Source organism: Protomyctophum parallelum (genome assembly GCF_964188405.1).
Source record: "Protomyctophum parallelum genome assembly, chromosome: 19".
NCBI lineage: Eukaryota > Metazoa > Chordata > Actinopteri > Myctophiformes > Myctophidae > Protomyctophum > Protomyctophum parallelum.
In genome coordinates, this window is record NC_139717.1 from 38972746 (window position 1) to 38987618 (window position 14873).

A 14873-nucleotide genomic window follows, 5' to 3' on the forward strand; every position below is an offset into this window, starting at 1 on the left:
ACCTGGTAGATGTATCCTACAAGCAGGGGTCACCAACATGTCCAACATGACAAACGCGTCCGTGGCAAAGACTTGGTCATGTCCGCAGCAAATTCTAGATGTTCTGTTTTACACACCATTATATTGTTCTCATTTTTATCACAACACCTATTACTGAATGTTAATTAAGTCTCCAGGCTGACAATTATGACAATTATTTATTATGACACTAGCATAGTGGCACATTAGGAGTCCACTAGTACAGTGGTTCTCAAATGTTTTATTCGCAGAGACGCCCTTAACTTTGAGAGTGTTCAAATGGAACCAAATAGACCCATAAGCCTTAAATGGAACCCAATGGACCCTTAACATAAGGGTCCATTTGGTTCCATTTGAACACTCTCAGAGTTATAGACCTGTTATGGTCATTTAGGGCTATCTATTCATGTCTTTCTGGTAATATTATTGTCCACTCGTGTTTTATGTCCGTGGCAAGAATGGAATGTTGAGAAAAATGTCCACCACAAGCCAACATGGCGATGATGACCCCTGCCTACAAGTACCTGTATAACCTCAATGTGTGTGTGTGTGGGGAGACCACATATGCTGTTGATGTGTTGTTGGCTTCTATCACGGTAACAATGATACTCAGCAGGAGTGACAGCAGCTTTTTAGGAGTGTCATCAGTCCTACTGATCAAAGAGAGGAGCGGTATAGCCTCAGAACACACACACACACACACACACACACACACACACACACACACAGTCACACCCACACACACTCTCTCTCTCTCTCTCTCTCTACCAGCCTGTCAATCTTGCAACATGTGCAGTTGTCAGTAGACACAGACACGTTCAGAAACGGGTCTCATGGTAGCAGCTAACGTATTTCCTGTAGGCGGAGCCGACACAGCTGCGGTGTAAACAGGCACCTCTCCTACAACAGTGAGTGGAAAAGTGACTTTATCGTCGGCTCAAACGTTACTCTTTTACCTGCTTTTTACTAACACTTCACCGGTTGCAGTACAAAGACTATAGAGATGTATTGAAATCACAGTGGGTGTCATTTAATCTAGCATTGTTTGATGCACTGCAACAGGCATGGAATTGACAATATGTTCAGTCAGTATAAAAATCAGTAATAAAGTTTTGTTAACACCGAAACCCTGCATTGGTCACAATAAAGTCCTGCAGATCAGTGGTACACTCAGTGACTGCAGTTTGACCCCCGCTAGTGCAGGGGTTACAGAACCTTTCCATGTCAAGGACCCCAAATAGCCATAGCCTCTGGCTGTGCCCCCCTATTGTGAATGCATGGCTTAAAAGAATAGCTGATCTCCAAGCTGCAACTGAGCTTGTCAATCTGCTATTTTCTCCATTTTCTTTTTTTTGCCTCTTGGCCGTGTACCCCTATTGCTGACATAAAAATAAACGCTTTAACTTAAGTGATTAAACAGGCACAGTAATCTTATGAATTACATTTTAATATGACATACATATCATTTTATTTAGATTTTTGTTTTCTTGTTCCTCTCCATTCGCTGGTGGACCACATTTAAACCACCCATGTAAACCACTGCGCTAGTGCAACTAAAACCTTGAATTGAACCTACTGTACAGGTATGAATTTCAGTCAGCACAATTTACAGTAAGATTCTGTTCATGGCAATGGACACAAACAATCTTGGAACATCAGTTAATCATTTTAAATAGATAACTATATCATTAAATAATATATAATACATTGTCATAAACAATTTTCAGATCCACAGAAAAGCACTTTCTTGAGATGAATATGTAAAAACTCTACTAGAAGACATTTACAACCTCAAAAAATGGCTAGTTTTACTGATTCAAACACTAGCCTGGGTCAATGCCATTTCTTTCTCTAGCCATGGCTTCAATATTATCTGCACAACTAGCCCTTGGAATCTGGGCCAAATTCCATCAAGCATCTCCACCCTATTCAAACCAAATACCTAACTCACACACAACAGCAATCTACTTCAGACTGTTTTGTTCGTTCACTTTGGACAGTATCCATCCTGCCATCTGTTACCCTGCATATTGTCGCTGTCAGGCAGAAACCTTGTATCAAGACATATGATTTTTTCATACAGTATATGAATGCACTATTGTATACTTCATCATATGGCAGTGTCTCACAAAAGCGATAATGTTCAAGCACACACCGAAGTGATGCCTTGTGAGCTTGTACTGTACATCAGCTATTTTCAAAATATGTCACCTATGGGATGCAAGTGATTAAGTCTGTCTGTGGGTTTATATAAATTGAATCAATGAAAAGTATTACCAAGACATTGTGACTATAATAACTAGGCTACGTCAGATCCACACAGGTAATTGTTTTTCCTGATTTTGTACATACAAGGTTTCTGCCTGACCTAAAAGCGGCTTGGAAATAAAATTCTTAAAAGGGGAGGGGGAACAAAAAAAAGAAAATCATCAATATATTGTTTGCTGGCCAATTTCGGCAGCACAATATACGATTCTGGATCAGTGCATGATAACGAGCTCAAATGAAAGCTCTACTTCTATTCTCTTTGCTTTCAAGGGGTTGTGTTGGCTAGCACAACACTGAGGAATGGCTGCTCTTATAAACCAGTGCTTCTCCAACATTTTCATGTCAAGGACCCCCAAATTGATATTTGGCCACAGACCCCCATCTGAAAAAAACATTGCGACAGGGACACCCATAAGAGAAGATTTGTGTTGTTAAAAGCTTTTCCTAAATGTTTCGGAAACACCGGATCTACTCACAAGTCACAATCCGTCTCATTGAGAAATTATGAGCTTGTAGATCTGAAGAAGTATGGTTAAACGGTTTCTGATTTATCCTTCGGACCCCTTCAAGGACCCCACTTTGAGAAGCACTGTTAAGAATCACTACAGAAAGAGGATATTGTTCAGAAGTCTATCAAAGTTCTGCACTTTGATAGCAGACTTGATTCGCTCACTTTTAAGTAGTGAAATAAACATCACAATGTCAGTCATTTCATTTAGGCTTCCAGTAGGGCTGGGCAAAAATATTAATCTTTGTTTGACCAAATACCTCAATATGTATAATTTGTGACGATTATCTGTGGTCGTAAAATAGCAAACGTACAAGCTCACAAGAGCATACTAGTTCAGCTATTTTCACTGTTTCACTGTATAAAATAAGGCTTACGTTATTAAAACAAGGAAAATAAAACAGTTATGCCACATCACAATATCCAATAATCTGGTCTCAGATCACAAATATATTGATTTATTGCCCAGCCCTAGCTTCAGGCTAGTGTAAACTAAAGCAACATTTCTGTAGTGATTCACCGTTCATTCAGTGAGGACCATTCAAGTATTGCATCACAAGTGTTGTCAAGTCGCATTAAAGAAACAGCAAAATCAACAATGGAGTGATGTATACAATGTAGTTTGGCAAATCCCCCAAAACTTGACACAAAGCACAGCGGCTTTAAAGGGCCACTGAGTGCTGTTGGTGAATGTTGCATCAGCATCACGAATGTCAGGGGAAACTTGTCATCAAGGCTTGTTCTGTTTAAAGACAAATGTAAATTTGCCTGAGTGTGTGTGTGTGTGTGTGTGTGTCTGTGCACTCAGTTGCAAAGTAGTTATTTTGGGGGAGTGCATTTCCCAGCATGCAACTGCTCCTGGCTGCCGTCATCCACAGGGGCCTACTTGAGCCAGTCCACTCTGGAGAAGAAGGGGTGTGATTTAATGTCATCCACGCCCGCCACTCCTGAGCCCAGCCTCTCCACTGGGTTGTACTGGAGGAGCTGTGCACACGCGCGCACACACACACACACACACACACACACACACACACACACACACACACACACACACACACACACACACACACACACACACACACACACACACACACACACACACACACACACACACACACACACACACACACACACACACACACACACACACACACACAGAGACACACATAAACAAACACACAGGTTTTTTTTATTAAAACAATAAAAGCTAAATTAAATATCCTGAAATATTTTCATTTTGAGGGGTGCTAGCCCCTTCTATATTTAGCTATTAGTGTAGATTTTCGCCTTACACAAACATAAAATTCCCACTGACAATGAATGGAGAATTCCGCTAAATATGACGTAAATGAAACATTAAACGCCGTTGACATTGAAGGGAAAACTTACGTCATGTGTAAACGAGCAAATCGACTAACCAATCACATGTTGGTGGGAGCGCTTGACCAAAAAGGGACCACCTTAATTAAGTACCTTATGTACTGTAGCAATGTCAAATGTCCGCAAACATAAATTGATGTACGATGACAAGAGCGCCCCTCATTTCACAATACAATCAATCGGTTTGATCTACAAGCTCACAACATATATATTTTTTTAATTTACATCATTTTAACCTTTAATTGGGATGCCAGAGCTAATGTGGTTATGTTACCGTATATCGACAATGAAAGACTTGAAAAGCACTCTAAACTATGTCTATTTATACAAGAGCTGATGTAGCGTTAACAGGCGCACACTGGGGACTGTCGTTTCACACTGTGTAATGGCCCCTCTCATCTGGGACAGCAGACTAACGAGCTGGGGCACTTACGCCCAGGCATTGGGCAATATAAAATATCCGTCTGGCTCTGTTATCAAAAGCACTGCTCCAAGTTAAGGACACCCATGCTGTGATTGTGTACCAATTCTTAATACATATCGCAGCAGGAGTCATGGCAGAATTGTACTTAACTACACTTAAGAACAGGTTAGTCATATTAATACCAATCAAAAGATAACCAGATTGTTATGGTGGGTTTTTGAGGGAGGAGTGAGTAGTGCTCATTCACTCCACTGCCCGTCCCGGGGGATCAAACCGGCCACCTTCCAGCCACGGGTAGACTGTCTGCTGCCCCCATCATGATTTATTTGTGTGTGTGTGTGTGTGTGTGTGTGTGTGTGTGTGTGTGTGTGTGTGTGTGTGTGTGTGTGTGTGTGTGTGTGTGCGTGAGCACGTGTGTGTGCAGGTACTGGATGTAAGGACAGGGAATCAGTTCCATGAGATTTGTAACCATTTCAGGAAGCGTTTATTATTATTATTTTAAATCACATTGTCAGAGCTGGCGTGTTCTCGTTACAATACCGGTGGTTCTCAACATTTCATGGACCACCATAACTCCTTAGGTTCCATTTCCACATTTGGTTCCATTTGTACCCTATTGGAATCGCTAAAGGGAACCGCTAAGGAATCTTTTTTTTTTTTTTTTTTTTATCCCACAATTTTGTAACCCATTTTTCACCCCTGTGTCAATCATCTAATGTGATCCTGGGCTCTACACACCCTCCACCAACATAGTCCCCATATATGGGGGACATGGGGAGAGCAACGGACTTGAATTCATGCTTCCTTCATGCCTGAGTGTCCAAGTTGCTCCTTTACACCTGACAGGGGGGAGTTTCCCTGGTTGGACGTAGCGCGTGGAAGGAACACGTTATTCTAAACCAGTTCCTTTCCCCTCCATCAGGCGCCCCGGCTGGCCAGGGGAATCATTAAGGAACCGGAATCGTTGAAATCCGAAAGGATCCCAACGCTATTCATACTGCAATTTTGATGTTTAATAGGATCCTTTTCTGTGCCAGTACTTTATAGTGCAAAGGCTTAGATTTTGATATTAAAGAAAGATATGCCTGAAGATGGTCCGGAAGGACCGAAGCTCAGATACAGATACACTCAGATACACAGTGTGTACCGGAGATATTTCTTTGTGAGGAGTAGTATTAGAGGCAGGCTGGCAAGGTGAAGTGTTTACATGTTCGATTGTTCGTGTGAATGAAATGTTTTTGCCTTTGTTCTGAGCACCCGACTGATAAGAGCTCTTATTATTTGTTTGAAGTGGATGAAGATGGAAGATGGACAAAATCCACTCAAAACTGAAACATACAAGCTAATGGATGCATAAGGAGATTATTTGGTGTAAATGGACGACATGCACTCAAGACCCAGGTCCGGTTGCTAGGCAACGCCTCCGTCACCCCCCCAACACCAGGATTTATGCCCCCATTTACCTTCCAGTCAAAGTAGGATTTTCAATGCCTCATAACTCGGAAACTACGTGCGCTGTCCTTGGTTATCGTCATCCATCCGAGGTTTGGATGTGATTTGTGATTTTGTATCGCATCGCTCCCGACATGTTTCTGGCAAAAGGTAAACGGTGTGAGCTCATGCTAATATTAGATGATCGTTACAATGGCAGCCTCCAAGCCGGGAAAGCGAAAATGAAAATGACCAAATATAGCTAAATAGCCCTGGCAAGGATTAGATATAGATACACTCTGCTGCCACGTAGTGGCACAGAACGAGTTAAACACTTTGACCAAAGTTATTTTCCCTACCGATCAGAGGTTACATTTACCCTGTAGCAGTGTCTTGAATGCTAATGCAGTACTGGTAGGTGTTAATTTGGGACCCTGTGAGTGAGTCACTAACGTACCTCTATTCAAAAGAGTAGCATATACATTTTATTCTTGTCAGTTGATGGTCATCCTGTACAACTAACTAAGGAACTCTTTATATGGTTATGGAGTCATATTAGTGACATAAGCATGATGATGTGATATACCACCAGCTGGATTTGATATAGTTCATCATTATAATGATGTCACAATGACATCATCGGGTTTGCATAAATGATGTCATAGTGACGTGGCCGTGGGTTGTTTATGGTTATGTTGTCATAGTGACGTTGCCATGGTTTGTTTATGGTTATGTTCCCCTCATAACACTCCGGTAGCGATCTGGTGAGAAAAAAAACCCGGAACAAACCGGAAATGGAAAATCCGCTGGCTTATGCTTTCTATGGGGACACAGCTTCTATGGGGACTTATAATGTATGGCGGCCTGCGCCACACTAAGCCACCACTAGACGGCGGTCAATGAGCTAATTAATATAAAACGGATGTGGAACAGAGCAAGACAAGTGATGCAATATAAGCAGACCTGTTCCAACAGAGAGACGGCCTCCTCTGATACACTCTCGGGGACGTTGAGGTCTGTGTGGCGACTGATCCCTGCTGGATGGCAGTGCAGAAGAGACTGAGAGGGCAAGAGAGAGACAGAGCACATATCAACGTATCAATCAACAACAAAAGAGACTGAGAGAAAAAGGAATTTCAATAATATGATCTTTTAGGACTGACTGTGTCCACACTGTATTTAGCAAGTGATCAGATAGATCAGATTGTAATGACATTGCTGTGGACATTGCAGTCCTACCCCCGACGAGCGGCCCAGAACAGAATTTCCCATACATTTTTCCCATAGACGTTTCAGAAAGTATTTATTTAAAGACCTTTAAGCCTCGAACAAAGCCAACTCAGCTCCTGACAAATCATGACAATAAACAAAAACCTTTTGGGCCGAACAAATAATTAGAAATAAGAAAAAAAGGGCATGGTACAACACTTTGTTTTTGTTTATTCTTTCTAATTATTTATTCCGTCTAAAAAAAAGTTTATTGTCATGATTTATCAGGGGCCGAGTTGGCTTTGTCCGAGGCTTAAAGGTCTTTAAATAAATAGTTTATGAGAGATTATCTTCCTGGCCGCTCGTCGTTCTGAAAGGGGGCGGGACTATGACGCTCTATAACTGTCCATCTACAAGTTCGGCAAGCAACACCATCGCATGTCGAAGTTTGATTGATTGATAATTGTATTAGACAATAAAATGCAAACAGTACAAGGTACTGTCAAGCACAACATTGGTCCCAGTATATAAATTAGACTCTTCATTAATCGCATTTGAATCACATTTCAAATTACCTAGGATTACCAAAAATCAGTTTCCATTCGTTATCGTCAGTTCAGACCAATTCCAGTCTCGATTGGTCAAACATCTGATTTGGAATGCCAGTGTGTGAACCTATACCCACGGAAGCACCACTGCTGGACAAACAGTAGCGAGAGAGATCAAAGCACCTGAAATAACACAGATTCTCATAACAGTGCTGTTGCTGTTTCTTGGAACTGGTGTGTGTGTGTGTGTGTGTGTGTGTGTGTGTGTGTGTGTGTGTGTGTGTGTGCGGATTTACGTCCATGAGAGACAGAACAAAAAAAAACAATGTTTTTTACCAGCTACAGCGGAGCTGGTTTATGAACGATCGCTTTGCCTTTCTGGACTAGCAAGCTATCTCTCTCATTGGCTGCCCTAGTGCCCGTACTAGCAAGCGATCATTCTCATTGGCTGCCTCGTCTCTAGGCAACCGGACACTTTTTGCCTCTAGCCGACCTCTCAGCCATGGGATGCTGGCTGAACGTCATGAAGTCAAACCATCCGACACTACTTTGATGAAACTAGACTACCGCGGACCCCCGCGACATTGACACATACTGTACGTATGAGAGATGTCCTTTAACCCATTCTGACCGGGCACCCATTTTGGTGTTGGCATCATGTCGTGCTTTAGCTATTGAAAAATAGCAGATCTACAAGCTCATATCGCGCCACCGAGTGGCGCGATACGAGCTTGTAGGTCTGCTATTTTTGAAAAATCGAAGAACGACTGACATTTTTTTAGAATCTGATCTCAGGTCAGAATGGGTTCATCAGACCAGTTTGTGTCCGGCGGAAACCTCGTATGAATCTGATCTCAGGTCAGAATGGGTTAATACCTGCCAAGCCAATGTCAACACTACGACAGCTGTGCGTGAGGTGCGATATATAATGGTTTGGAGGATGGTCTACCTGAGGGTGTACAAATACAACCAAATGGACCCATAACGTTCCATTTGTACAGTCTCAGAGTTTATTGTTATAAAAGGCTCCATTTGTAGTAGGCTAAGGCTACACTCTCACAGTTACAGTCACCTGGACAGATCCTGTTGTTGTTTCCACACACACACACTGTAAATACAGATAGACAGCTATTTACATTTCAAAGCACAATTCTGGAGATATAACAAGGCAGCAGCTGGTGGTAATTAATATTGATAATTGATCAATTCTTGTTTCCCCCCCCCCACGTTACTATATTTTTTTCTGTCTCCCTATACAAACAAACGGAGGAGTCAGTTGAATACAGCATTATCTTTATTCTCGCATTACTTTTGTTTCACTTGGGTTCCGTAAACCATGAGGGGAAAAAGTAGATAGAAAGAGGGTGGAGGGGACAGAGAGAGAGAGAGAGAGAGAGCTTGTCGATTGTGTGGAATGTGGATGTTTATCTGGAGCGTGAGCTGGGCAAGTGCTTTCTTTGACCATCAACTACAGGCCCCGTTGTCAAAATAATTGATCGTAATGACCATAATCGCTGTATGTTACACACACCCTCGGCTCATACGTCTCTATACTGTGAAATCCTCGGTGTTCATTTAACTCTGAGAGTGTACAAATAGGAACAAAATGGGCCCCTATGGGTCCATGTGCTTCCATTTGTACTCTCAGGGTTACAAAGGGATAAATTAACAATGAGGATTTGACTGTGTAGTGTTGGGAGAGTGTAGCAAGTGACTGTGACTGTGTGTGTGTGTGTGTGTGTGTGTGTGTGTGTGTGTCCATCGGTTAGGTCGATTGCCTCTTGTTTTGTGCTGCAGGAGATGTGGCCGAGTTCCCAGCCGCAGTCAAGACTGCTTTGGGCGAGATCTTATCCTGCAAGGATCAAGAGACTGTGTGTGTTGTGTGTTTATGTGTGCGTACACGTCTTTGCCAGGACTGCAAGCAGACATAATCATCAAAGGAGACATCTGTGGGGCTGAATGAGTTGTGTGTGTGTGTGTGTGTGTGTGTGTGTGTGCGTGTGTGTGTGTGTGTGTGTGTGTGTGTGTGTGTGTGTGTGTTTGTGTGTGTGTGAGTGAGTGTATTATTCAACATAATAACACCAACTTACAAGACCACCTTGTGTTCAGGCTACTGATGGGGAAACTGCTGATGGCTGATATGGAAATAAGCCCGCTGGCGATCAGTTAGAATTTATTCAAATGTAATAGACAATGAAAAACGTAAGGGATGCCTTGCACCTGTGGTGTGTTCCCTTCAAGGAAGCTGCTGTTACGTTATACCGTGGTGCGTGTGAAACGCTGTGTTTAAATCTATACACACAGCACGTTTATATATAATGTATATAGACAGACAGACTCCCCCCCTCCACCAGCCTGTCTGGAATGAATCTTCATACCTTGAATAACCCTGATCCTGGACCAGCCACAGAGACACAGCACCTAGAGAGCTGCCCCAGTCTTCACTTTATGCACCGATCTGAGGTCAGCATGCCCCAGCCCAGCACTGCTCCAGGAGCCAGCACAGGGGCCCAGGGAGAGGTGACCCCGTGGCCCAGCAGATGGAGCTCAGGCTGGGGGAGAAAGTCACACCGACGCCCCTGGCACTCCCCGAGAACCAGAGAACGAGACCGCAGCCAAGACGCAGCTCACAAAACAACAAAACACACCTACTGCTCAAGCACATAACACACACACTCTGGCATGGGCATAAAGACTGGGAGAGAGTTGAATGCCAAGACACCTACCTTGCGCACCACACACACACACACACACACACACGCACACACACACGCACACACACAAATGTAACACTTTCGACTTACCTTGCCAGTGAGTAACTCAAACAAGATGGCTCCCAAACTCCACCAATCACAGGCTGTTGTCTCCTCGCCGATTCCCCCCACCTCTGCAACAAAAGAATGAGAAAGAAAGGCTGTTGAATGACCTAAACAATAAGCAGAGGAATAGCAGATGTGCACAAGAGCGGAGCAATAAATTAAGCAAATAAGACAAACTCTAGAGACAGAGCGATGCAAGACACAAAAACCATATAACTGAATTTAGGCGACAGTGTTTTTGTTACACTGTTGATTTGTCAGATGAAGGTGCCACCAGAACTTACTGTATTTCATGTTTATACTAAAAGGGAATTAAGTAGGCAAGTAAAGGTAAAAAAGTAAAAAAGCTTAGTATACTTAGTTGCTCATCAAAAACAGCAGATCTACAAGCTCACAATGCATCACAGCGCAAAGTTGTGACTTGTAAGCTTGTATACATCCTTCACTTGCTCTGATGTTGTGCATCACAATGCTCAACAGTATGTGTGAAAGACATCTAAACCTACTTAATATTTCATTGGACTGACTCAATTCAGAGTGCGTGCACAAACGCAGGCATACATGCGGCCGCGTGCACGCACGCACACACACTTTCGAGTTGTGTCTCACAAAAGGGTGATTTGCATAATAAAAAAGCAGTTAAATTGAGGAAACCGTCTGTGCTGCAACTTCACACCATCTGCATGACCTGACCTCACTCACAGACAAACACACACATGCGCGCGCGCGCACGCACACACACACGCAAGCACACACACACACACACACACACACACACACACACACACACAACGGGCTGAACACACAAGCGGCAAACACGCACAATACTTCCCAAATATAAAATCACAGAAACATTTTTGCCTGTGATTCTCGTTAAACATTTCAAGCTCTTTGAAGTAATCTTTTTCTCTCCCTGCACAAATATTTCCTTCGCATTGCTCCCTCAGGTGTCTTTGCTTGTCTTGAACAGTTTGCGCACACACACACACACCCCCCCCCCCACCAAAACCCTGAACCACAAGGTGAACAGTGTGCGCGGTGCCCGTCCATTTCTCAAGCCTCCCCTCTATCCAGCATGTAGCTCCCGGTGCTCCTCTCCCACAGTCAGACGCACAGCTAGTCTGACAGGCCGCTCAGCTGGAGGGCTGCTGGAGCTCCACTGTGTGTGTCTGTGTGACGAAGACAGAGGGAGCAAGAGGAAGATACTCATTTGCTACAGTCATCTGTATGTGTGTGTGTGCACGCGTGTCTCTGTGTATGCATGTGTGTTCGCGCGCACACGCCAGCTCTACTGGGCACCAGATGGCCCTTGTGCCGCTCAGTTCCTCTCTGCTGTCCTTTCTCTGGGGAGGGGGGTAGGGGGCTGATGACCCAGGGGGCTGCATGTGCCCAGAGATCAGGCTCCTCAGCACAGACAAAGACCCACTCTTTCTCCTGGAGGCTCGTGAGTAGCTGCAGGGGCTTGTGCAGCTCTCTTGCAGCCAAGGTTAGAGAGCCCCCCAGACTGGGGTATGATACCACTCACATGTACGTACATACGTGCACCCTCTCCACCAGCCTCCACCCCCCCCTACACAGCCTCCACCCCCCCCCCCCCCCCCCCACCCCCCCCCTACCCACACACTCAGCCAACTGAGCAATGAGTCTTCAGGCCTCCCCAGCACCACTGTTTTGACAGCCAAGGAGAGAAGATCGTCATTGAACGGACTAGTGATACCTGCACGGTTATGAGCTTGAGGGGAGATACTGGACACACACACACACACACACACACACACACACACACACACACACACACACACACACACACACACACACACACACACACACACACACACACACACACACACACACACACACACACACACACACACACACACACACACACACACACACACACACACACAGTCTCAGAGCAAGGTCGATTGTCATCACAATGGATTAATGTCTAAGGAGCTGCAGGGAGAGTAGTGTGGCGCTGGCTACACTTAACTGCTCTGTCAGAGCAAGGCAGGGCGAAATAGAAAAAGAGGATCGGAATAAGGGGAGGGGGCATCCACGGGCCACACTATAAAACACTGAGTGTGCATTAAATTCAGTGTGTATAAATGGACCCATTCAGAGATGGTATAAATGGACATTTGGCACATTCAGAGCTACACAAATGCAGATTCTCAGAGCTACAAATAAACACTGGGAACTTTCGGAGTCGCTGCCTCCAACCCACTGTTACTAGTGTGCTCTGTGCGGCGTGTGCCAGCGAGCACGCGCCTACTATTTCAAGTTCACATGGCCGCTATAGAAGTCAAAATTCTACACTTCCAACTCTTTCACTTTCCCCTAACCTTGCATGTCTTGGGGAAAAAAAGCACACAGTACACGGGGGGGAACATTTAGGTAGCTGATGCAACAAAAGGGATGTTGGAAGAGGTGCGATGCAGAACACGGAGCGTTCACCTTATAATCTCCTCCTCTTCCCTTTTCCTCAACAATGGAGCAGTTCCCTGCAGTTTGTCATATCTTAAAAACCACACGCACAGTCGCACACCACCTGCCTCCACCCTCCCCGGGGGCCATAAGGAACTTTCTCTCTTCTGCCTCAGAGTTCCCCAAATACTCAACAGACACCAGTGTTGTTGAAAGAGGAAGACAAATTAGTAAGTAGGAAGTAAGGAGACTGAGGTTCCAAGAATGCAGAGTGCAGTTATTTTTCCTCTAAAACTATTATTCAATCTCTAATCAAATAGTTAACGGAGGAAACTCCAGTAACTAATTGACACAGTTGCTACAAATAATTGACTAGCAGCATTCTACGATGATTTCCTGTCTATCTTCACTTGATACTATCAATAAAGGCAACAAAAGAAGAAAAAAAAAACTTTGTAACGTGATTCTCAACAAGTTAAATTATGAGAAGTTGAGTTTTGAAAACAATAGGCTGATGACAGCTCAAAACAGGAAGTACAGTTGATCTTCCAGATCGTTGAGCTGTAACAAACAAAAAGAAATGGCTAGACAGGTAAGTAGAGAGAAAACGAAACAACAATGAAAGGTAAAAAACTATATTCAAGTCACTTGTCTGCTCAAATGGGAGGAATACTACATTAAACAGTTTCTTAGACTTTAAATACAGCATGTCAGTTCCCTCTTATCTGAACAATACACAGCATAGCCACTTCAGCTGTTCTCATCAAGTTGGTTCACATAGGCTGTTCATTCTCAACACCTTGCATTGTTGGACTTTTCATGAGAAAACCCTCCCCCAAAAACATCTGATGCTTATCAGTAATTGTGACATGATGAGAAAGTCAATAAGCTGTAGAGCGAAAATAAACAAATTAACAGCCCTGCCAGTATATTTTCCACGTCCACTCCCGTGTTTTTTTGGGTGTGAGTGTATGCCGCTTAAAAACATGTTGCCACCCTTCTTGAACATACACAGTATCTCACACACACACACACACACACACACACACACACACACACACACACACACACACACACACACACACACACACACTGGGCCCCCTGCGAGCTTTCTGGCAAACAGTCATAAATCTGTCATCAGGAATGAAGCCATCGTGGGGACTGACCCTGTCTGGATAAACAGCAATACATAACAAGGGCAGGAGACAGACACAGACACACAGACACACAGACACACACACACACACACACGTTCTGCTGGGTGTAAGTGCATAATATGAGCAAGCAACACAAAATTATTGCTCTTATTTTAAAACATTTCATGCCGCGCAAATTAGCTAAAGTTGGACAGAAAGAATGATACAAACAAAAAGATTCAGAGAAACGTGTCAAAGGATGAGCAGAATGTAGTCAAAGAGGTTGGAGTGGTCCTTTCACTCAGTTGCAGGGTACACCGCCCCCTACTGACAGATATCAAGCACTGCCGCCATCTTGGATCCTGAACTTTGCCTTTTAGGAAACTTCAGTGCAATCAGTGCAAATTTAGGTAGACACAAAATAAATTTTATAGAGGTGGCACTCGGGGTTGCTAGAAAATGTATTGCAATAACGTGGAAGTCTGACTCCCCCCCACCTATCGCAAGGTGGTTCTCAGAATTGAACAGTTGTGTCCCTCTTGAGAAGATTACATATACTTTGAGAAGTTCAAGGGGTTTTGAGACATTTTTGAAGATTTGGCAGCCCTATTTGAATTACATGGAGACTCTGCCCTTACCTGTATCAGTATTGTTATAGCTATCTCAGTCTGGATCGACTGCTACCGGAAACAAATTTCTAGTGTA

General features: G+C 43.8%; 1 protein-coding gene across 2 annotated transcripts in view; it reads right to left on the reverse strand.

Moving 5' to 3' along the window:
- Window positions 1-1456: 1456 nt before the first annotated feature.
- rps6kc1 (ribosomal protein S6 kinase polypeptide 1) overlaps window positions 1457-14873 on the reverse strand; it is a 41621-nt gene continuing 28204 nt past the window's right edge. For both annotated transcript variants that reach the window (XM_083790723.1, XM_083790724.1), the window contains 3 exons: window positions 10591-10673; window positions 6993-7088; window positions 1457-3778 (listed from right to left, as the gene is read on the reverse strand). In XM_083790723.1, the coding sequence (XP_083646849.1) occupies window positions 3677-3778; window positions 6993-7088; window positions 10591-10673 (281 nt within the window). In that variant the 3' untranslated portion in view covers window positions 1457-3676. The remainder of the gene's footprint in view (window positions 3779-6992; window positions 7089-10590; window positions 10674-14873) is intronic.